This window comes from Syngnathoides biaculeatus, chromosome 17 (assembly GCF_019802595.1).
Source record: "Syngnathoides biaculeatus isolate LvHL_M chromosome 17, ASM1980259v1, whole genome shotgun sequence".
Taxonomy (NCBI): domain Eukaryota; kingdom Metazoa; phylum Chordata; class Actinopteri; order Syngnathiformes; family Syngnathidae; genus Syngnathoides; species Syngnathoides biaculeatus.
In genome coordinates, this window is record NC_084656.1 from 22,653,397 (window position 1) to 22,676,915 (window position 23,519).

General features: G+C 43.1%; 3 protein-coding genes across 4 annotated transcripts; 1 reads left to right on the forward strand and 2 right to left on the reverse strand.

The window, feature by feature from the left end:
• Positions 1 to 1,928: 1,928 nt before the first annotated feature.
• On the reverse strand, positions 1,929 to 10,168 carry dolpp1 (dolichyldiphosphatase 1). The gene is made up of 8 exons (XM_061800756.1): positions 10,051 to 10,168; positions 8,065 to 8,165; positions 7,605 to 7,689; positions 7,305 to 7,404; positions 6,285 to 6,383; positions 6,084 to 6,212; positions 4,937 to 5,026; positions 1,929 to 4,842 (listed from the first exon to the last, which is right to left on the reverse strand). Exons 1-8 carry the CDS (start codon positions 10,124 to 10,126, stop codon positions 4,806 to 4,808), a joined length of 717 nt encoding a protein of 238 aa, XP_061656740.1. The 5' UTR covers positions 10,127 to 10,168; the 3' UTR covers positions 1,929 to 4,805.
• A 1,081-nt stretch (positions 10,169 to 11,249) lies between these two features.
• miga2 (mitoguardin 2) lies at positions 11,250 to 18,911 on the reverse strand. Its single transcript, XM_061800740.1, has 15 exons — positions 18,664 to 18,911; positions 17,072 to 17,289; positions 16,461 to 16,671; positions 16,263 to 16,378; positions 15,886 to 16,024; positions 15,681 to 15,811; positions 15,023 to 15,140; positions 14,359 to 14,471; positions 14,152 to 14,264; positions 13,979 to 14,051; positions 12,697 to 12,783; positions 12,472 to 12,570; positions 12,158 to 12,292; positions 11,926 to 12,096; positions 11,250 to 11,820 (listed from the first exon to the last, which is right to left on the reverse strand). The coding sequence occupies exons 2-15, from the start codon at positions 17,165 to 17,167 to the stop codon at positions 11,629 to 11,631; spliced, it is 1,794 nt and encodes a 597-aa protein (XP_061656724.1). The 5' UTR covers positions 17,168 to 17,289; positions 18,664 to 18,911; the 3' UTR covers positions 11,250 to 11,628.
• Positions 18,912 to 19,104: 193 nt separating this feature from the next.
• On the forward strand, positions 19,105 to 22,411 carry st6galnac4 (ST6 (alpha-N-acetyl-neuraminyl-2,3-beta-galactosyl-1,3)-N-acetylgalactosaminide alpha-2,6-sialyltransferase 4). 2 transcript variants are annotated; one of them, XM_061800751.1, is made up of 5 exons: positions 19,105 to 19,243; positions 19,351 to 19,512; positions 19,869 to 20,278; positions 21,552 to 21,659; positions 22,186 to 22,411. In XM_061800751.1, the coding sequence occupies exons 1-5, from the start codon at positions 19,232 to 19,234 to the stop codon at positions 22,382 to 22,384; spliced, it is 891 nt and encodes a 296-aa protein (XP_061656735.1). In that variant the 5' UTR covers positions 19,105 to 19,231; the 3' UTR covers positions 22,385 to 22,411. The 2 variants fall into 2 exon arrangements, with proteins under 2 accessions (XP_061656735.1, XP_061656736.1); XM_061800752.1 differs by lacking the exon at positions 19,351 to 19,512.
• The last annotated feature ends 1,108 nt before the right edge of the window (positions 22,412 to 23,519 follow it).

Here is a 23,519-nt window from a genome sequence, read left to right on the forward strand (position 1 = left end):
CGGACTTCCCGGTGACAAAACGTCGCGAGCACGTGGGAACGGATTTTGTCCGGCGCCGCCGCGGGGGACGCCACAAACGAATTCGCATCTTCCGCCGTTTTGTACATTTGGAAATTGTTGCCGTTCATCAGGAGGGCATTTATATTTATTAGGGCGTTTAAATTCTTTGGCGGCGCCGGGAGGGCGATAATCCCGAGCCCGATGCAAAATGGATGAGGCGGAAGCTTCTCCTCCTTCGTCTTGTTTTGAAATTCCATGAATACGATCACGGGAGGAGGTCGGTGGTCCGGCGACAAACAATTCCGGCACCGGGCAAAAAAAAAAAAAAAAAAAAAAAAAAAGTATCCGGCCGATCCCGTGTGCGACCTTTTCGGATAAAAGGGCAAAAAAACACAAAATGGACGCCGCGGGAGAACAAGGGCCATCGCACTCGGCGGAAAGGGAACGATAATTGCTGCATAATCGATCGGCTGAAGTACAATAAAATTATATTTTTGATCATCTCCCTCTTTCGTGGCATGGCTACGGAATATGTTGCTGAAATATTTCAATACGTTGAAGTCAGTCGTAAGGTTTCATGTTAGCCTGATTGTCATGACAGCATTAAAACAAATAAACTGCAAAAACGATTTTTGTGTACAAGGCAACTAGATTCCCTGAGTTGGTTGATTTTTCAAAAATCTTACAAACTGTTATAGGCAAATTATGTTATGAGGCTTATAGTGCGTTTAAAATGTATGGAAGGGGTAAAGTATGTATTTGATTTTATTCATTTGTCTTTCTAGATCACAGATTTTCAGATATTGTGGGTGCGTTGCGCATGCGAGTAGAAAATTAAATTAATTTTTGGGAAAACTCACCCTTTGATGATTGTTCAGGAAGAGGGGGTAGTGACAGCCCTCTAGTGGCCTTTTTAAGGTAGTGCTTGAAGGGTTTTAAAAATGTAAAAAAAAATTAACAAACTGCTGATTGTTGAGCCAATGTCACGTGAAGATGGACGTGTGAGGGTTTTTTTTTTTTTTAAAGAAAACTTCTACATTAAGACAAATGTTTGGTTTAAAACATTTCCAATATTTAAAAGATAAACAGGAAGAAATGAGAAAATCAAACCACGTTTGAGAGTATCATTATCATTTCCGATATTTTTTTTTACATCTTTTTGTTTAGTTCATTATGTACGGTGGCTTGTAAGTTCAAAACAATGTGAAACGTTAAAGTGCTTTTGTTTCGTCTTTTGCTTTCATTTGGCACCTACAAGCCACCGTAGTTACTTGACTGCATTCGAGCTGCACTTGCACTAACTTCCACTTGGAAATAATCAAAGTACGCCCCCTAGCGGCTGAGTTAGGCACGTCATGCGAGTTTGACCGGCGCAGTTCTTTTGGGTCTCCACATCCTTGCACGCAAACATTTTGAATCATATTTTGTCATCAACTGGAAACATGTGAATTTCGTCCGTCCTTCAAATCATTCTTGGGGATTATCGAAAGAGTTAATTATCTCAACATTTATTGTAAATAATAACTCGCATGGACATTTTGAAAAAAGGCTGGGTTTTTTTTTTGCTCGAAAAATTAACCCTTGTCGGGGAAATATTTAATAATTCTCTTTCACTTTCTCTGAAACCTGATTTTTTTTTCCCAGAAATAAAACAGCTTTATTGTCAGTTTTTTTGGGGGGGAGAAAAAGAGCCATTTTTTCATCTTCAACTTCCATTTGGAAAGAATCCAAGGACGCCCCCTAGCGGCGGGGTTCGACGCGTCATGCGAGTCATCTGACAGAACACTTGTTTTTTTCCAAAAATTAAAAAAAACTTTGTTAAAATATTAATCTCAGCTTGAGAGTATTTCTTGTGCAGATGCAACTTCTTTTTTATTTTGAAATGAAACAAAAACGATACTGATTTGTTTCCTCCAAATTCATTTTTTTTTTAATTCTGTATGTAAACGTGCACACGCAGAAGTCATCATTTTTATACTCCGACACCTTGACTTAAAAGTGTCTTCAGTTACAATTTTTCCAGTGGTGAGACATTTTTTTTTTTTAATGTTCCACACTAAAATTGGAATTAACAGCGAGCTTCAGCTTCACGACAGAAGAAAAAAAAATTGGCGCAATGAAGGTGCTGTAAAGTCCTGATTATGACGTCATAACCAGAACCTGCACCCCAACGTCAAGTTCGAAAAGGCGAGTCAGCTCATTTGAATGCAACATCGCTTTTGTAAATAAACATTTATTCAGCTCGTCGTAGACAACACAAAGGAAAACAAAATTCAACTTCCCTTTTTGATTCATTGGTGAAATTTCACATCACGTGCCACCACCACCTTGATGTACTTTTTGGAAATTTGTTTTTATCCCCCCCCCTTCTGCAAAAATGATGACCAAAAAAAAAAAAACAAGGAAACGTACTTCGGCAGTCATGATGCAAGCCCGCTCGTTCAAAAGATAGGAATGTTGTCTTGGAAATATTACCAAAAAAAAAAAAAAGTGCCCAATTTCTTTTCCCGGGCTGCTACCGTGTGAATGAGTCACAAAAAATTAAAAAAAAAAAAAAAAAAAAAAATCTTGGTCCACAAATGACCTGCTTTTCTGTAAACGTGAATTTATACACCAAAAAAAAAAAAAAAAAAAAAAAAAACCTTCAAGAAGAGCAAATGGGACAAAGTTCCAGGAAGTGGAAAGGAAATAAATTCATCTGCCATATTTCTCAAAGAAAGGAAGTGAAAGATGCTGATTATGAATCATATCATTTGCAATTCAGGTGCATCGCAACCAATCAGACATGATTTCATTTTTTTTTATAATTTTGGCAGTTTCAAAATTGAAACTTTTGACATTCATAAAACACATGGGAAATACTTTCCAGGACAATTTCCATATGAAAAAAAAAAACAAAAAAACATTTTGAACATTTCTTACATTTGAATTACTTTCGTTAGAAAATGTTTCACTTTTGTTAGTTGCAAGCGATAACCAAAATTTTTTTTAAAAGTGTGTCTTTATATAATATACGAGTGTCCCTTTTTGAATCGAACCACTGAAACAAAAAAAAAAAAAAACATTTTCCGTGATATTGAAAATCACAGTCATACACGCGCATTTCGTTCCTTGTATTAAAAAGTAACAAGTCAACAAATGTCAGCCGATATATTGAAAAGTGTGTGCAAAAATTATTATTTCTGTGACTGCCAAAGTCCAGAAAGTATGATGATATGAAAGATTTCTTAAAATTGCCCCCAGGTGATGAGTAGTAAAAGACGGCGACCGCAGCGGGGTCCCACGTTTAGGACAATCTCGCCGCTTTCAGACAACAACTGACCCCCCCCACCCCCGACTTAAACCCCACAGAGCAGGCATTCGACCTGCTAGCGTCAGAAGCAATCCCCGAAAACAAAGACTAAAAAAAAAAAAAGGCTGCGTTGAACCTCTCAAATACGAGCCTGCGGTCAGTTTACACATTTTTTAAAAAAAATGATTTATCCCCGTAAGGCAAGTGAAAAAAGATTTGCAATACCAACTTGGCAGTTTCAACACACTCCCCCGCAACGTCCAAATTTGGCCTTAGGTGCGGTTCCGCGTTGCGCCGCACAGCATTGCAGCACTGAGGTCGACTGCAGAATATGCAAAATTATTAGTCGCTCCAAAGGAAAATAGACGATATGCTCGTGGGTGTTGTTGTTTGTATGCGTTGGTGCTCCACGGAAGTGAAATTAGCTTGAAGGTTTACAATCAACACTTACGCTACTTACCGTTAGCCTGTCTATGGCATTTCGGATTGTTTTATACTTGAGCTAAGAGGCTTACGTTCGACAAAATTACATTTTTGTTTAATTGTGTCGTTTTTTTAATTTGACAGTAAACTTGAATTGGGAGTGAAAACCGCTTGAAGCAAGCACTCCTGACCTCTTATTCGGTGAACTGTGAGAGTCCTTTCCTTTCCTCAAAACGATGTCATACAATAATCTCTCAGATACGGAAGGTGACGAGTGCAGCTGCAGCAGGTTCTTATGCAATTCTTTAAAATGTGTGTTTTCATTAGTTTAAAGGTCGGAAGTGTTTTTTTTTAATGAGTTTAAATACGTTTAAAGTAAAAACTATAAAATTAAAAAGATGGCGGCTGCTCACCAATTTAGAAATTCTAACCCTGCGATAAACGGGTGTCACTGTGCATCGCGTTTTTTTCAGACAACTATGATCACAACGTTACTTTGGCTCACATCACCACCGTCCGAAGGAAATTCCATCGTAAATTGTGTCGTAAACGCCCCCCCCCCCCCCTGCCATCGTGCAATACAGCAGGACTGAGACAACTGCCGAAAAGCGTAAGGATGGTTATTAACTGTTTAAGTAGCTCATTATTAATTTGTTGCCCCCCCCCCCACCCACCCAAAACAGCACAAATGTCTGACGTTCATCAAAATTCCGGCCTCTGTCAAAATATGGAGTAGAAAAAAAATAAAAAAAAAAAAAACAAACATGCTGCAGTGAGACTGGTATGACAATTTGTCCGGGGGGGTTGCCCGTCGGCGTGCGTTTGCTTGAAATATTACATCTGTCGTCGAAATTGTTTGGCCTCTTGCACAGCGCCGCATGCATGGAGGAGCCGTGCAAGGACGAGAGTTTGAGTTTACGCGAGCGGACGTGTCGACAAGCAAGGGCGTTTGTACGAGCTCACCGCCGACCCCTCCCTCTTTATAAAAAAAAAAAAAATGTTCTACCCGGTGAGCCGAGTCCAAAAAGTCTGCCAGTGTTGTGTTTTTGTTTTTTTTTTTTTCCCCCCCTGTAAAATGCGCGCGAGGGGCTCACTGGAGCTTTGTTCCCAGCTTTCGTTGTCTGTTTCTGAAAAAATGGGAACAAGGCGCAAACGTTAAGAGGTCCCAGTGAAAGATGGCCGCGCCGCGATGGCGGCGGCGGCGGCGGCGGTCGGCCTTACCTGGCCTCCGAGCGCGTCACCGTGTACTCGAACCACAAGATGTTGGGAATCAGGCTGGTGTCGCGCACCAGGAAGTATTCCGACACGGGCCTGTCGTCAATAGGAAAAAAAAATTAATAATAATAATAATAAATAAAAAAGGAAAAAATGTCCATCTATCTCTTTGATTTGGGAAAAAAAAAAAATCACATTAAAATATTTAAAAATTAGGGCTATTGGCTATTTTTTTCAAGGAAACGAGCAATCAGAGAAATATGTATTTTGTTTTATTGAACAATAGCAACGCATGTATTATTTTTGTCCACTTGAGGATGCCATCCTCACGTTCTGTGACTGAGTAATGTGTCTGTATGGCTTTAAAAGGCGTGGCCGGCAATGGCGAGTGACGTGGGTGTCGACCAACAAGTTTGCCGCATTATGTTCTTCAGAATTTTTAATCAACATATACACACACACACATATATATATATATACACATACATACATACATACATACATACACACACACACATTTTTTTAATAAATGCATAACTTGTTTTTGATTATTTCTTTGAACTCAAAATATTTGTGATTATTTCAAATATACAATTTATGGAAAATTGTCATTTTACCGAGTCTTCTGATTCTAATATTTATCTTCAAAATGATCATTTATTTAACGAGTCCTTTTTGTATGTTTAAATTTTTCGCATGTGGAAATTATTTTAATTGACTTATTTTTTAGAGCAAAATGTATTCCAAATTATATGTGATTATTCTAAAAGCAGATAGTTAATCATTTAAAAAAAAAACATTTTTAAGGGCTCTTCTTTCCTTTTATGATGAATTCGGTGGAGCATATTTAAATATTTTGCGGTGTATCAAACAACAAATATCTACTTGCGCATTTGCATTAGAATGTGAAAAATTCCAATGTGACAATTTCATGCAATACTTCACCATTCACTGAATGAAAATGACAGATTCATAGCCGTTAAAATCGTCTCTGCCCTGTGCTTTTTTTTTTTTTAAGAAAGTTAAGTATTATTAATAGTGAGATCAACCACTTGCTGGAGGCTCATTAATATAATGAATGTTGTTTTTTTTTTTTGCATTGTTAATAAAGTGACAAGCCAGGCTGAGAATGGGATCACGGCGGCGGTCTCACCATGCTGCTATTTTGGGGAACAACGGGGTGAGGAGCTCCTGCGTGATGTAGAACCAGACCATACCGATGGCGCTTCCCGCCACGCCGCCGTAGACCACCTGGCTCCACGTGTGGTACAGCAAGTGCACCCTTGGAAAGGCCACAAACGGGTCAGCGCCAGCCAACGAGAGCGGAGACCGCCGCCGTCCGAACGGACGATACCTGCTGTACGAGACGGCTAAAGCCGCGCCCAGCAGGACGACGGACAGGACGTGTCGCCACAGCAGGTCTACGCACCGAGCGTTGTTGGTCTGATGCATTCTGGGAAGGCGAGTCAGAACGACATGCGCATGACGCAACGCAGGCAAAGATGGAATCGGACAGTTGACGCACACGGTTGGTGCAAAAACTTCGTCGAATCAGATCGAACCTCTGATTTGTGCCGTAAATGAACTCGCAACCTCTCAGTGACATCATCTGGGCTTCCCGGGGGAAATTACTTTTTGTGTATGTAAACGTTTTGACTTCAAAGGAGAAAATATCCTAAAGAAAATTCTAAATATTGCAGCATTTAACAAAATTAGTGTTGGTGATCCCGACTGACCTCACACAGTTTTATCTGATTTGACTTCAGAAAGTGAGACGAACTAACAAAATGGCTGTTTTTTGCGCAGTGTATGAAAATTTCTGGCTTCAAGAGTATACACTCAATATAAAAAGTCATCACACGCCTGTTCAAATTCCAGGTTTTTAACCAACGACATGGGAGTCAGAACGCACCGGCCGGGCGCCATCTAAAATCCAAATCATAGTTCAGATATTATAGTTGTCTCTTCCTGACATTTTGTTTCACTTTCACGGAGAAGACAGAGGATTTTGTACAAACATGGACTACAATTCGGAATTATTGATAATTCCAATCACCTGCATGTCAATGATGTGGTCTCGCCAAAGTGATGAGGGGAAAAAAAAAAAAAAAAAAAAGTCACAAAATAGGAAAATAATGTGGGGGTCAATGAGAGGCATTCTCAATGGGATTTAACATGAGTTTGATTGAGATTGGTTAATTCTGAACGCAGCCACATCCCCAGTTATAAGAGGGTGTGCACACTTGTGCAACCCCGTTATTTTCTCAAAAAGTTCACGTTAAGTAGTTTCGGAATGATTTATCTTGTTCTCATGTTTTGAACAAGGGTGTGAAGACTTTTTGTATCCACGCGGACATATTTGCGTCACGCTCACCTTAAATAAAGGAAAAGAAAGAAGTAAACAACAAAGAACCAGATGAGCTGGGAATGACTGGACGGCATCCCATAATCCGTGCTCAGGTTGGAGTGAGCCCCTGCGGACAAAGGACGACGACGACAAAGTTTAAACTGCGACGTCGGCGCTTTTTCCTTCAAGTCGCGTCGCGGCTTTCCGTTTTACGTACAAAGGACTCGCACTCGGGAAGTCGCGCGGTTTATGTTTGGGTTGGTCTACGCGCACATCACGGTCAGTTGTATTTTGTCCAAAAAGATGAAGGTAAGCCGTTTTGCGTACCTGCACAAGGGCGCGGCTCTCGGAGGATGTGCTTGAGCATCCAGTTGACGCCCTCGTTGAGAGTGAGGCCACCAAAGAAGGAAATCTGCAGAGACACCCCGTGGAAAAACTTTAGCTGCAGTTTTACCCCTCAGGCACACTTTCAACGCATTTCAACCCATTAAAACAATTTTCTAAACTTTTTTCAAGTGCCTGTTGTCGCTTTCTTGCCAACAAGAAACTGGAGACTCTCATATAGCATCACTTTGAGGAAACTGAGACAAGACTGGCTTGGACAGTTCTCCAAATAAGAGGCAAAGCAACACTAAGGAAGCTCCACAACTCACTGCAACATTGTTCCTCGGCGGCTAAGCAATATTTGATTTTAAACCGCAGCAAAAGGGGGAAGCCCGAAAAGTCAACTGAGCAATCGCGGGGGGTTCACAGTGAAGACGCGGGCGCAGGTTCGCTTCCCACCTACCGTGTGCAGCTCCCGCTTGAACACGATGAGCGTAACGAAGCCCACCAGGATGGCGATGGGCAGGAGGCTGACGTAGGCCAGCAGGTGTCCCGTCAGGTCATCTGCAACCACAAGACTTGCATGTTGGGGGTGTGGGCACTCAATACATACATATATATATACATACACATACATATATATATATATATATATATATATATATATATTATATATATATACACACACACACACATACATATATATATACATATATATATATTACACACACACACATACATATATGTATATATATATCACACACACACACATATATATATATATATGTATATATATTATATATATATATATACACACACACACACATATATATATATGTATATATATATATATATATATATATATATATATATATATACACACATATATATACACATATATATATACACATATATATACACATACACATATATATACATACACATACACATACATATACACATACACATATATATACATACACATACACATACATATACACATACACATACATATATATATATATATATATATATATATATAAAACGATGTGAAATAATCACTCCATAGGGATTTCAGTGGGCATTTTATTATTATTATTTATTAACTTTCTAGGTCCATGATATAGGACGTGACATAAGTATGAATCAACAAATCATCAGATGAGGCAATTATTAGCGACGATATTTGCCATTTTGACGCATAACAACGTTGCCTTTTTTTATAATCCAACAGCCGGATCAGAGATAACTGTGTAAACTTCAAGGAACTATTATTTTATTTATTCACATTTTCTGTTAACTAAACAAGAAATGCTCATGACCATGTGAACCCCACAGGTTTGGTTTCAACTTCAAAAAAAAAAAAATATATATATATATATATATATATTATATATTTTTTTTTTTAATTCAAAACTAACATTGCAGTTGCATTGAAATTTTGCAAAATGTTATTCAATGTCAAAAACTTTGTGGAGCTACTTGACTGCCAAAAGGCATCCACGGTTGACTGAGTTACTTGCTTCAAGTTTTCATTTAACTCGATGAAGACACGCTGAGCCTGGAAGTGTCGTACATTTTGCTCGGATTTTCAAATGAACATCTAGATATGAGAGGTAAAAATAATAATAATCGTAATTTAAAAAACATCTTTAAAAGGTTGCAAACCTGAAAAGCTGTTTATTCATAAAAATCTGCTTGAAAGGTACTAAACAACAAATGTTGACATTGATGCTTTTCCATTTTATTCCAAATGAATATCAGATCCAAATACTGGTTATCATCCTCCTTGACTAGTAATAATTAGTACCAGCCTTGGGGGGCGGGGGGGGGGGGATATCGGGCTATCTATCTATATAACTTTTAATCAACTACCTGTATAAAAAAAGATGAATAGAATAAAACACATGCTGGATACTGACTCAATTAGAAATTCACCCACTCCATACATTTGGGTAACACCATCACAGCGCATTAGTTCTGTATTATCTATTTATTCTTTCATAAATACTGAGTGATCTTTTTAACAACAAGCTAGTCGGTTCATTGGGGTTAGCCATGCTAACAGTATCAGGCCAGTTAGCAACACTCCCTGCTTGAATTGATCAAACTTGAACCGTGCATTGTTCACTTTTCTCGGGTTAGTAAACGTGCGAGTCGCTCGGAACGTGAGGCGCTTGTTGAATCAAGTATTAGGAGATAAATGCCGGTAGAAACTCGTCTCAGAAGCTAACTCGCTTAGCCTTCATTGTACTGGTTGTCGCTTAGTGCGCGTGCGCGTAAGGCTCACAATTTCGCAACCCCGCTGACGTTCCGCGCTGGACGGTGTCGCACAATTTGGCAGCTATGGGCGACCGCCGTTTCCATTCACGGAATACGACGCACGAAAAGACGCTCAGCCGTCAGCCGACCGCGGGTCGTCCGGGGAGGAAACGCCGACTGGACTCACCCTCGGCGAATTCGACGTGTGTTAGCGATATGGAACGCCATCGAGGTGGCGCCGAGCACTGCTCTTCCAACGCCATCTTACCCGGACACAACCACCGGGCGATCCCGGAGACCACGCCCGTCGCGCAACCTCAACCAATGGTGAGCCGCGAAGCTCCTTTTACGCCGACCAATCACACAGCGAGAGGAGCCGCGAGACGGAAGTTGACAAAAAATTTTTCAATGGAGCAAAACAATGAATAACAATAATATATTAAAATACACACAAGAAAAAAAAAAAACGGGGTTTCTATTACTCCGCGTTTAGTTAAATAATAGTGGCATAACATTGTTTCAAAACCAAAAAACATTGAATACAGATACATGTAGGCATTATAAATTAAAGAATATAGAAAAAAAGACATGATGAGGTCACAAAAGAATAATTTTTTTCCTCCGGGTTTTGGCAATTACAAATGATCACGGTCGTACACCTAATTTTGTTTAAAAGACTGAATTTCCCATGCAGAACACAGAATATCAAACTAACTTTTTCGTTTCTCATTTTGCAGATACTTAAAAATCAGATTGCACAAGTAGACAAACGCTTAAAATCAAATTTAAAGCAGGCAAATTATAAATCTTCATATAGCTAGCTCTGTTAGAAATATATCTTATGAAGTGTTTATCATATCCTTTTATGATATGAACATATGCTATGATTAAAGGTAAAGACACATTTGTGTAACTATAATCCGTGTAACATTTTCCCTCTTAAATCCAACATCAAGCTTCATCGTTCCCGCCTGCTTTCACACAGAACGCCCGCAAAATGGCACATTTCGCCCCAACACAAAAACATGAAGGCTTTTTCCAAGTTTGCCAAAAAGTGAGTGAGGTCACCGATTGTCAGAACACGACATCGCCGGAGAGTCCATTTCCCGTCGGTACATTTTGCCGATATGTGCGTGTTATTTTGGGAAAAGGAGGAAGCAAATAAGATCTAAAAAGGTTGGGAGGGAAACCCTGGTGGAGGTTGACAGCGTACGCCCCGAGTCGGTCCAATATGAATTGTTGTATCTGTAGGTTTCATATTATCAGTTTTATTAAAGCGTCGAAAAATAAACATTCAAGAAAAACGAGGAATGTAACCTTAGCGGCCATACATGTTTCTGTAATGATATACATTATTCACAAAAGGTTCGGGATTTGCAACTTTCAAGTGTTTTTGAATTTGAATCTCATCTGTAAAGTTTTAGTGCACTTTGTGTTCATCCCCAACTTTTTGCGAGTAGTGTATGAGCATTTGTTGAGTTGAAATGTTTTTGGATTTCTTTGCGTTGGGACGGGGGGGGGGGGGGTCACACGGCCCACAGGTCGTCGTTAGCTGCAGTTCAACAAGATTCAAGTAGAATTTCAGGGCAAAACGTCACCATTGGAAAGAGGCAAATATTGTGGATAGAACAACAGGTGCGGCTTCCGGTCCCGCGTCGGATGCCGTCCTCCGTTCCGTGATGGACTTCATGATAGTAGCTGAGAACCTGATGAGCGGGCAGGACGCATGAGGGTGTCCCACGCCCCCCCCCCCCCCGCCCCGAGTTCAGTGGGGTCCTTGCGCGTCGCCGGCCGGGCCCCCGTTGAGCTCCTGGAGGCCGTCGATGCCCAGGTAGCCCAGCAGGATCTCGCTCCGCCGGTGCGAGAGTTTCAGGATGTCCTCGGCCAGGCACTGCGCCGACGTGAAGCGCACCTTGTCGTGGTCGAACATGTCCTTGAGGTACTGCACGATTTGTTGCTGCAGACGGAGGCCCGGGAGGAAAGACACACTTTGAGGTCCATTTCACCAAGAATCTCTCCGGAAAAAAAAATGACCATTTTATCCACTCCTCTCCTCACGCACCTTGAAAATCGTACACACTTCACTCAAGTGCTGCCTGGGGCCCAAAAAGCCGAAAGCTAAAACTGGGCTCACGTGCTCCGATATGGCGTAGAAGTGAGCGATGAAGCCGTCGGGAACCATCAGAAGACGTCGTTTCGCCTTCAACACGGACCAGCAAGCCGTCGCCAGAGCCTGAAACGGAAAGACGTTAAGGCGACGCGCCTGCGGGGGCGCGTCCGCGAGACGTCCTCACCGTCTCTTTAAAGCTGTCCGAGAGCCAGCGGTTCCTCAGCACGGCCACCACGGACGAGGGCGGGTTCTCCAGGTCTTCGAAGGCGTCCATCAGGATGAAGTCCAGCACGATGTCGAAGAAGGTCATGCACACCACCTTCAAACGGAAAGAGTTACGCCGTCAATCCAAAGAACGCCGCAGTGATTTCTGGAAAACGTGGGATGTGAACGATCCCTCAAACGTTCAAACTGGGCACGCGGCTTCCAGTGGCTTCAAGAAAGCGCAGGAAGTAGACCAGCAAATATATTTGGAGTTGCTGGTTTGGTTCCGCTCACCCCGCGGCCCTGCAGCTCCATCTTGGTGACGGCCCAGGTCTCCTCTCGCTGAGTGTACAGCAGCATGTCCTCGTAGCTCTCCAGGAACGCTTTGGGACTCTGAAAATGACAACTGAACCGTAGATTATCATCAAAATGATGATTACATTTGATTGTCACTACTATTTAACTTGGGGGGGGGGGGGGAGATGTCACTGTTGTGTACGTGCAGTGTAGCGCCGTTACCTTGTTGGCCTTCACCATTAAACCGGCAATCATTTGCTTGCCGGTCTCCATGAAGAATGTGCGGTGAGTCTCGTCCAGCAACAGCACCTGAATCAGAATTAAAAAAAAAAAAAAAAAAAAGATGCACATCAATCCCGCGACAATTTGGAGTTCAACCAGAATTTCCTGGACAAATGCACATTAAAAGACAAAACGCTGCCATTAAAAGAGATTTCATGGTTTGTTGTTTTTTTTTTTTGCAGTTTACTGTACTTGAGTGCGCAAATACTTTGTACACATGAATTTATTTTAATACTAGTGTGTACCGTAATTTCCGGACTATAAGACGCACCAGATTATAAGCCTCACTCAGTACATTTTTAAAGGAAAAAACATTTTGTACACACGTAAGCCGCACGTGCCCACACTGAAAGATGATATTTACAAACAAAATACAGTACGCAGAAAGAATTTTCAAAGTTTTAACAATAGAACTTAGCTTTTCTTTCCAAACAGTGCCTGTGACGCGGCAGTATCACACAGCAGCAACACGGTTCAGGCCACCTGCTTTGTTGACCTCTGAAAGCTTTTTTTTCGTCTTTTTACGTTCTAGTTTTTGCCGCTGCCGTTTCCAGCATCTCACCATCGATTCATTTGTGCCACGTTCTCGTGCAGCAGCTGTTTCCTTCTCTATTGGCCAGCTCGATTGCTTTTAGCTTGAAAGCTGCGTCAAATATGCATTTCTTCTTGCATTTTCTGTGATGAGGGTCTGTTGGTGCTCATTTTGAGCACAAAGTTACATTAAACTTGCATCTTCCTCAACACATATATTCCACCCGTCTCACGCTTACCTTTTCCACTCGAGCGCCCCTGGCGGTCGTTTAAAAAAAAAAAAAAAAAAAAAAAAAGCATAAATGAACCGCACCACTGCATAAGCCGCAGGGTTGAAAGCGTGTGACAAAAATTGCACGTTAAAGTCCGTAAATTACGGCAGTTTCACTTTATTTTACTTTTATCCTGCAGAGGTTCGACATCTCTGTCCTCTTGGGTACTGTGTCGTTTTACTTTATTTTTGTACTTGTGAGTAGTTTGACTTAATTGTACTTTTCTCAGAGCAGTTCTCCATCTCTTTGAACTTGTGAGTGCTGCTAACCCTAACCCAACCCTTTACGATTTGACTTTTCTACTTGTAAATCGTTGTACTTTTTGCAGACTGCGGTTCACTTTCCCTTTGTACTTGTGAGCGGTTTGACTTTCACGTCACGTCGATCACACGGGAGTTAACCTCGTACGCGATTCCCACCTGGAACGCTTGCCTCACACAGTGCAGCTTGGCCAGGAAGTCTTGGTCCCCGTAGCACTCGAGTAGTTCGGTCCTGGCCAGAAATATTGAAACGTTACCAAGGAATGCAAAGAGTGGAACTTCACACAATCATTTCTTTCCTTTAATAAGAGACAAATACTAAGATGTGGTACCTCAGCGACCTGTAGGGTACTCGGTCCTCCCTGACGCGAGCCAAAGCTTCCTCGTAGAGCGCGGCGGGCTTTAGGAGCTGGTAGCGGTCTTGTAGCGAAATGGACTCAAACATCTGCACGGACATGCAAAAAAATAATCAGAATAACGATGAAAATAAATGAGCACTTGCGTTGTGAGCACGTCCGAGTATTGTGAAGTGCGATGACCTCGGCGGCGGAGAAGAAGGAGTCGTCAGACGATACGGTGGCGGTGTCGTCGTCGTCGTCGGGCAGCAAGCGGAAACTCTCCATCGGGGGTAAGATGAGGGTGCCCTCGCTCTCTGGCGGGACGCAAATATGACGTAGCACGTTTTAATAACATCATCGTGTAACCAAGAGAAAAATAAAACTACAAACTATGCACTTTTTGACAAATTGTAAACAAAGTGAGAAATACTCAAATACGTATTGATTATTATTCTCTTTGCCAGCTTCGCCCAAGTGATTTTTTTTTTTTTTTTTTTTGGCACATGCCAAAGTAAAAATATGGTTTCTGTAGCTGTTTATTGATTTGAGATGATACACATTCTGGGTTCTTATAAATACTGACTACAAAAAACAGTATCTACAGTGTTCTCCTCCCTTTAGATGATGAAAGGAGGCTCCCTGCTAGCTATTTTTTTTTCCATTTTCCTGTGGGAAAACATCCAAATAGCATTTAAGGACATCAACCCCCGCCCGGGGAGTCTCTCACGCTCTCTTTGGATGTATTTTGCTTTCATTTTCTTCATGTCTGTGATCTGCTTGATGTCCATGTCTATATTTTGAGCACGGGTTATCGACCCGTGTATTTATTTTGTGCATACTTATTATTTTTGTTGTGCTCCCCTACCAAAATCGGACAGCACGCTGTCCGCGGTGATGCTGCCGCCGAAATCCTCCTGCAGGTGGTACGCTCGGTTCAGGAGCGTCTCCAGCTTGTCAGCAAACATTTTGTTGTGAGCGTCCATCTGAAAGGAGGGAGAACCAAACCGTTTTTGTTTTGTTTTTTTTTTTTTTGTTTTTTTTTTTGGGGGGGGGGGGTGTTGCACGGCTTAATAACGGCTTAACTGAATAAATAAAATGTAAAATATTTTAAAATGTTCAAAAATTAAAAAAAAAAAAGACTACTTGTTGACAATATTTACATATTTTTAACCCCCATGTGAACATATATGCAACCAAAATATTGTAAAATTAAAAATGTGCACAATAATGTTTTAATTTTTGAATATACGGTTAAAAAAAAAAAGAAATTAAAGCACAAGAAAAAAAATGATCAGTAATTCAATTGAGAGTAGTTGCTGACTCAACGTTGAGTTGGAGATGGGAATATGGCAATACATCGATTAATATTTCTACCCACCTGCAGTGCAAGGAGCTACTAATTTATAAGAATCTCTCTAAGTTTTTCACGCGCAATAATTGAATTGAATTGGATTTACCCCAGAATGTTGAAGTTGTGCAGGTCCTAAGCAACTTTACAGGCCAGCCGGGCCCGCGTCACTCACCGTGGACGCGTCCCCGCACGCCGCCCCCTGCAGCGCCAGGCTGCTGTTGCTGCCGCTCAAGTTTCTGCGGGCGTGGCGCGCGTGCAGCGCCTGCTCCCATTTCCGGAGGGCCTCCTCGAACAGCTCCATGCCTGCCGCGCAAGAGCCGCGTTGCGTCACTGCGCGCATATTGTGATTTCACGATGAATACGAAGGATGACGATACCCATTAAATAGAGATTCTCCGCATTGGAGTCCTCAACTGCAGCCGGCTCCCCCGCCGCCGCCGCCGCCGCCTCCGCCTCCGCCGCCTCCCAGGGTGTCGGAGGATTGCCGGACTGATTCGGGGAGGTCGCGACCCGCATCTGAGTGGGAAACAAAACGATTAAGGAGCTGAGCAGAGAGAAAATGTTTCATGCTATAAACATATTCATAATGGTTAATAAATATATTTGAGCAGCACGCGATTTACAATAAGAATTAAGAGAGACTGACAGGCGGCCTAGTAAATATTTGCAAAATAAATAACCTACGCATGTAGATCAAGGATGGGCAACGTACATCTTAACACACGCGCCGAGTTCTTGGTTGACCAAAACTTACAGACGCCAGGCTGTGCGAGGAGCTCGAATGTTTACTGGGCGCCAGCGAGGAGATGCCGCTCAGAGTGTCGTTGCTGCGATTGCTCGGGCTCATCACCTGCCGGCCCGACAGCGGAACTGCCAACAGGGCAAAAAAAAAACGCTGACGTCACGGTGAAAATGCGGAACCCTCGACGCAGGCCGTCGGTTAGCGGGCTACCTCTCTTCAACGACGACGGCCTCCCCGTCCTGAGCAGCGCGTCGGGCACGCCCACCGGCGCCCGGGCCTCCTCGGCCTGGGCGGCCTGCTTCCGCTTCCTGCCGCGCCGCTTCAGCTGGTGGGCGGTGAGGGCCAACGCCACGCTGCCCAGCGCCGTGGCGAACAGAACCTTCTTCAAGCTCGGGCTCAGCCTCAGCTGTGAGAAGATGGACTGAGAGGAAATATTAAGATCTGATTCAAACTGCAGTTATGAAATATTTTTATACTGATGAAAAAAACTATCCAACAATAAATACATTTAGTTTCTTTTTTATTGTAATTTAAGACCTATAATTAGCCTAAATTCATTGTTACCAAATGCAAATTCATTAAAAAATATATTTTTTCTTCTTTTACAAGAACATTCGAGTATGACTGAGGCGAAAATACTTTTTAGGGGTTACCAGTATTAAAATTCATGGATATCAAAAGAAATTATGAAAGTTTAAATCATTTAAATAATGACTATTGAATCAAGAAAATGAGGTCGATTAAAGCGCTTCTATATATCAACTATAATGGACACTTCTTTGTGTATACATATTTTGTGTTCCGACCACTGGCGTCTTTACCTGGCCAAACGTGGAATAGAGGAAAACGGGTATCTCGGCAACCGTCATGGCTAACGCCTGGGCGATGGACACGCCTTCCGTTCTTCTCAAGGACATCTCCGGGTGAAGCCAGCGGCAGCCGCTCTCCGGAGAAATGCCAAAAGCTTTCACCGGATGTACCGGGATGAGCGAAGTCGGGGGGGGTTGGCTTTTACCGTCCCGTCTGCCGTTACGTTACCCTACGGCGCAAAAAATTAAAAAAAAGATACAAGCGCAAAGTGGGAATCCTGTAAACAAGGCAACCTCCTGCAGCTCCAGACAGGGAATTAACACAAGGGGAGGTAATTACGGTTGCATTAACTGTTAAGTGGGGGAAAGGTGGCCTGAAAACAAAAAAAAAAAAAAGAAGAAAGCAAAAACAGTATTGCAACTACGTTCAAAATCATACTTCCCAAATTACTACAGTATGATTTCTATACACAGCGAACCCCCGCTGTCTGTGAATAATTTGTAATTGTGTATTGACGCTTCAAACACTTAAATCAGAGAGGATCATAAAATATCAACAACATGCTTTCAGTTGCAATTGACAAGTGGCTTCCTGTTTTTTTAATATTCTTAAAAAAAAAAAAAAAAAAACAAGGGATGGTCCCTTCAAAAGCCTCCATAAAAAATAAATTCACAAAAAAAAAAAAAGCACATGACCTACACTCATCTTTACAAACAATTATTCATTGACACTTATTTGAAACGGTAATTGTGACTCATCGACTTGGAGAACCACTTGGAACTTTGGGCCTGCCAAGCTTATTGGTGGATATTTTAGCACACACAAACGTTCTCTGAAAACATTTTTCTTCCAGACAAACACACACAAAAAATGTATTTTTCTTGAACTCATATTTGATTTTCAAAATGATTGGTGTGTTGTTGAAGTGGCCATTCCGAACAGAATTTGCATTTTGAAAGACTCATTTTTGGGAAATTTAGTCACAGTCCTGCTTACAGAAACAATATTAAGTCATTCAACTCGCCTTCAGGCAATTAATCACAAAAATATATTTTAGGGAATTCTGTGCAAGCAACGTGAATAAAAAGGGTCAGAGTTCCCACTGACTGAGGTCTTTGCTTTTGTGAGTACTGCATATTAAAACAAAATTTTCATTATATCACAGTATTTTTTTATTTTTATGACGTATTTATTTCGGTTGGGAGATTATATTTTACCCAAAGTAACGTGTTTCTTGTCTGAATTTAAAAAAAAAATGGTGGCAATAACAAAACATTTGACTTACATCAGTTTTAAATTAGGAACTCTATTAGCGGTGCCGGTTAGCCGATTTTCAAGACTGGCAACAAATAAGCAGCCATTGTAATACACACCTTATACGTTTTACTTTAATTTTCAAAACGCTTAGATGAAAAAGCATGTTTAAAGCGAACTGGGAAGCGGACATTAAGCGACGGAAGTTAGCACACTGGCTAGCTTAGCTCACTTCTCTCATCACGCCGGGTGCTTAAGACACACATTCAAACCCTTTAACGGCTAAAGGCCAAACACGCCATGGGAATAATATCTGAATAATATTGACCCTAGATGCATTTCTACATACCATAAGAATACGAGGAACACAGGAAGGACATTCTCGTGTCACAGTCACGGTGAAACCCACGCTAGCTCGTTTTGCTAGCGGCGATATGGACAGGACCGAAAAGCCAATCGCGTGAAGAACACCGGCCACTTCCGCACTATTGACCAATCGGATCTAAAATGTGATCACGTTTGTCAATATACTTGATAACTAGAAAGCAACGTTCGGCGGAATGACTTGCGCACCGGAAGTCATTTCGCTACGTCTGCGAACGTAAAAAAAAGGTGGAGATCTTTCAAAATAAAAGCATTGAAGCCAACACGTGTATTTTGACGTTTCTGCTTTCCCACACGCCACCAAAGCGCTACACTGGATTTACAGAGTTACGATTATTCATGGAATAATCATAAAAAAAAAAACAACAACAACAACTTAAATAAAAGGCTTCCTTTTGTTGTCACACTTTTATTTTGCTGTCGGAAGCGCCTCGCTGGATGGGAAACTCAGCACGAATGGCGTTTGACTCTTGGGGACGGGATGAGTCCCACGACACCAGCCGGACCGGTCGCGGGACGTCCGAGGTGCTGAAATGAAATCGACGGTAAGCACGAGTGTCTGTGAACGCATCACGTGCACTTCACGCTCGTCGCGTTTCGGGGGGAAACTTTCTTGGACGCGCGTTATTTGTGTTTTCGTGCACGCACACAGACGCTCCGCCGGCTTTGTGCGCTGAGCCTCCTAAGCCTGGCGGTCTTGTTGTGGTTCGGACACGCGACGACCCGGCGCAACGGTACACCCAAGGCCCCCGGCGCAGACCGCAGGGGCGGACTCTGGGGGTACGTCAGAATCCGGCCGGACCAGGTGGAACAGGTGACACTTTTGCAGTCGTCTGCACGTGTGGTACCGATCCACACGAACTCCAGTTCCCTTCAAAAGGTTAAAATTGCATGCGGATGCCAAGAGAGGACAGCAAAGCTCAACCTTTGCCTAAAGGAAGCTCCTCGACTCACTCTCAAGTAGTTTCTTAGGCACATGATGGGGACAAAGCACTACTTTTGCGTATATAAAACTCCTCAACTCACTTCAATATCATTCATTGCCACTGTAATTCCACAAGATGGTGGTAAAGGACTACTATTGTCTGGATGAAGCTCCTCAACTGACTTCAAAACAGTTCTGAAGCGCCAAGATACAAATTTGGTTGATGGTTTTTGGGTGTGTTGCAGTTCCTGGACCTGCACTTCAACCAGTGCGCCTTGATTTCCAGTTCGGGCCAGATGCGCGGGTCCGGCCTGGGCGCCGAAATCGACCGAATCCCGTGCGTGATCCGCATGAACGACGCGCCGACGGCGGGCTACGAGGCCGACGTGGGCCACCGGACCGCCGTGCGCGTGGTCTCGCACACCAGCGTGCCGCGCCTGCTCAAGGAGCGGCGCCGCTACTTCCGAGAGGCGGCCGACACGACCTACGTGTTCTGGGGGCCCGACCGGAACATGAGGACGGACGGGAAGGGCGCCGTCTTCGACGCGCTGCGCGGGATCGCCCGCGAGTATCCCGGCGCCAGACTCTACGCCATGACCCGGGAGCGGGTCCAGTACTGCGACGACGTGTTTCAGAATGAAACTGGGAAGAATAGGTACCGGTCGTTTCAATTTTGTGTCCAGCGCACCCTAGCATGTTTGTGGCATCTTAGTACCAGTGAACCATGTAGATGTGAGTTGATGAGCTTCATTTAGACAAAAGGTGTGCTCTTCCACCATCTTGTGGCATCTTCGTCATTATAAACCATGTAGAAGTGAGTTGAAGAGTTTTATTTAGACAAAAATGGTCCCCCCCCCCATCATGTGGAATCTTGCCGCCATTGAACTATGTCGAGGTGAGCTGAGGAGCTACATTGTTAAAGTAGTGCTTTGGCACTATTTAGCACTAAATTGGCGGCAAGGAACTTTGTCGACGTGAGTTCAGGAGCTTCATTTAGACAAAAGTTGTCCTTTGCCGCCACCTGGTGGATTCTCCATGCCAATGAATGACGTAGAAGTGAGTCGAGAAGCTCCATTGAGACAAATGTAAAACTAGTGCCGGCGATTTACCCGGATTGGCTTCAGTTAGACAAAAGTTGTGCTCTCCCGCCATCTTGTGGCGTCTTCGTCATTATAAGCCACGTAGAAGTGAGTTGAGGAGTTTCATTTCGACACAATTGGTCCCCCCCCCAATCACATGGAATCTTGCCGCCATTCAACTATGTCGAGGTGAGCTGAGGACCTACATTGTTAAAGTAGTGCTTTGGCACTATTTAGCACTAAATTGGCGGCAAGGAACTTTGTCGACGTGAGTTCAGGAGCTTCATTTAGACAAAAGTTGTGCTTTGCCGCCATCTGGTGGATTCTCCATGCCATTGAATGACGTAGAAGTGAGTCGAGAAGCTCCATTGAGACAAATGTAAAACTAGTGCCGGCGATTTACCCGGATTGGCTTCAGTTAGACAAAAGTTGTGCTCTCCCGCCATCTTGTGGCGTCTTCGTCATTATAAGCCACGTAGAAGTGAGTTGAGGAGTTTCATTTCGACACAATTGGTCCCCCCCCCAATCACATGGAATCTTGCCGCCATTCAACTATGTCGAGGTGAGCTGAGGACCTACATTGTTAAAGTAGTGCTTTGGCACTATTTAGCACTAAATTGGCGGCAAGGAACTTTGTCGACGTGAGTTCAGGAGCTTCATTTAGACAAAAGTTGTGCTTTGCCGCCATCTGGTGGATTCTCCATGCCATTGAATGACGTAGAAGTGAGTCGAGAAGCTCCATTGAGACAAATGTAAAACTAGTGCCGGCGATTTACCCGGATTGGCTTCAGTTAGACAAAAGCAGCGCTTTGCCGTCATTTTTTTCCACCCCCTCGATGTGACCCTCAGAATAAAGTCGGGAGCGTACCTCAGCACGGGATTCTTCGCCATGACCCTGGCTAAGGAGATGTGCGACAGCGTCCGCGTTTATGGCATGGTCAACGCCGACTACTGCAGGTCAGTCGCGCGGGAACGTCGAGAAGAAGAAAAAGAAGATGCACTTTTCGGGACACAAAACAAACTACAAAAAAAGAAACAATAAGGATACAAAAATAACAAAATATGAATATGAACATTTTAAGATACAAATATAGGAACAATATTTCACAATTAAATGTAATCACATTTCTGCACGTTAAAAAAAATTGCATCGCCTTGAATTCCACTAGCTGAATGCTAAAACACAATGCAAATTGCCATAGACGGGCTAACAAAACCAGCATCGACGTTGCGGTTGTTATAAAGGAAAAGAAAGGGTGCAGAAACACATGTAGACAGACAGTAGAAGACTTACCACAGGCATATTTACAGTATTGTATCTCCTTTGAGAAACAACTACGAGTACTGCAACTTACCGAGCTCAGAATTAAAGAAGTATTAAACACCCCCACGTTGAAAAAAAACTTGACATCATTTTTTTGTCGGTGTTTTTCGGCTACTGTACCCAGTCTGATATTTTGTCCCGCCCCTCCCCTCCGGTCAGACGGACCAATCGCAGCGCGGCCCTCTACCACTACTACGACCGGGCGGCGGCGGACGAGTGCCTCGTGTACGAGCTCCACGAGCGCAAGCGGCGCGGCGGCCATCGCTTCATCACGGAGAAGCTCATCTACGCCAAGTGGGCTGCGCGCCACAGGATGGAGTTCAGGAACCCTTCGTGGAATTTGGGACGGGGTCACTAGCGCTCTCGGATTTCACTTTTTTTTTAATTTTTTTTTTAAAAAAAAAAAAAAAAAAAAAACAATGGCTGAGTTTCGCGTGAAGATTTTTGGGATCGCCTGCGTATCCGGTTACCGGACGTCCGTGTACTAGTATGCTCTTCTTCCACTTCAGTGGACTAGTAGACTGATATTTTTAAGAATATTTTCATGCTAAAGTTTGTGCTTCTGTCAATACTGGCCACGTTTTTTGTCGTTCCCCCCCCCCCCCCGACAGAATCAGGACAAATAGCGGAGTGCAGAGTCCGAAGCGAACGTGGTCGACCGGCAATCGGGTCGCGACGGCGCCCACAGAGTTCCCGGCGGGAGTGACGTCAGCCGCAAGTGGGAATGTTTTTAATCCCTTTCATCTTTCAAACTATGGACGTAACCGTTCGCCAGCCACCTGGATTTGAATATGAAATGCAAAGCGATCACATTTTCAATTGTTGCATTTCAGTGGAAATTTTCCATGTTGACAATTCAACCAAACAGCCAGCCAATCGCAGTTACGCTTTCGTGGTCACGTGACCGAGAAATTTATTTGACAACATCGCGCACGAGTCGAGTGGCGTGGCACAGCGCATCTAATAATCATTTTAAAAAATAAAAACTGCCCCCCCCCAAAAAAAAAAAAGACTCTTACGAGGATTGTAGAAATAAGATATAAACGAGGAATAGATTCGTACATTTTCACAACAAATTCCAGTCCTCCGACATGAGCAAGCGCAAAATTCCTATTCATTTCCAGTAAATTTTTGAAATTCATATTTTGTTATCTTAACATAATTTCTCGGTCACGTGACCGAGAAAGCGAAACTGCGATTGGCCGGGTGTTCGCTTCTGACCTGAAGTAACCCTTTCAGACGGCGAATTGTAGCCGTCTGAAAGGCGGCAAAGCCTTGGCCTCACAGTTCCGAGGACCCGGGTTCGATCCCGGCCCCGCTTGTGTGGCTTTTCTCCGGGCGGGCACTCCGCTTTCCTCCCACATCCCAAAAACATGAATTGGACACTCTAAATTGCCCGTAGGTGTGATTGTGAGTGCGACTGTTTGTGTCCTGCGATTGATTGGCTGGCGTCCAGTTCAGGGTGTACCCCGACTCCTGCCCGTTGACAGCTG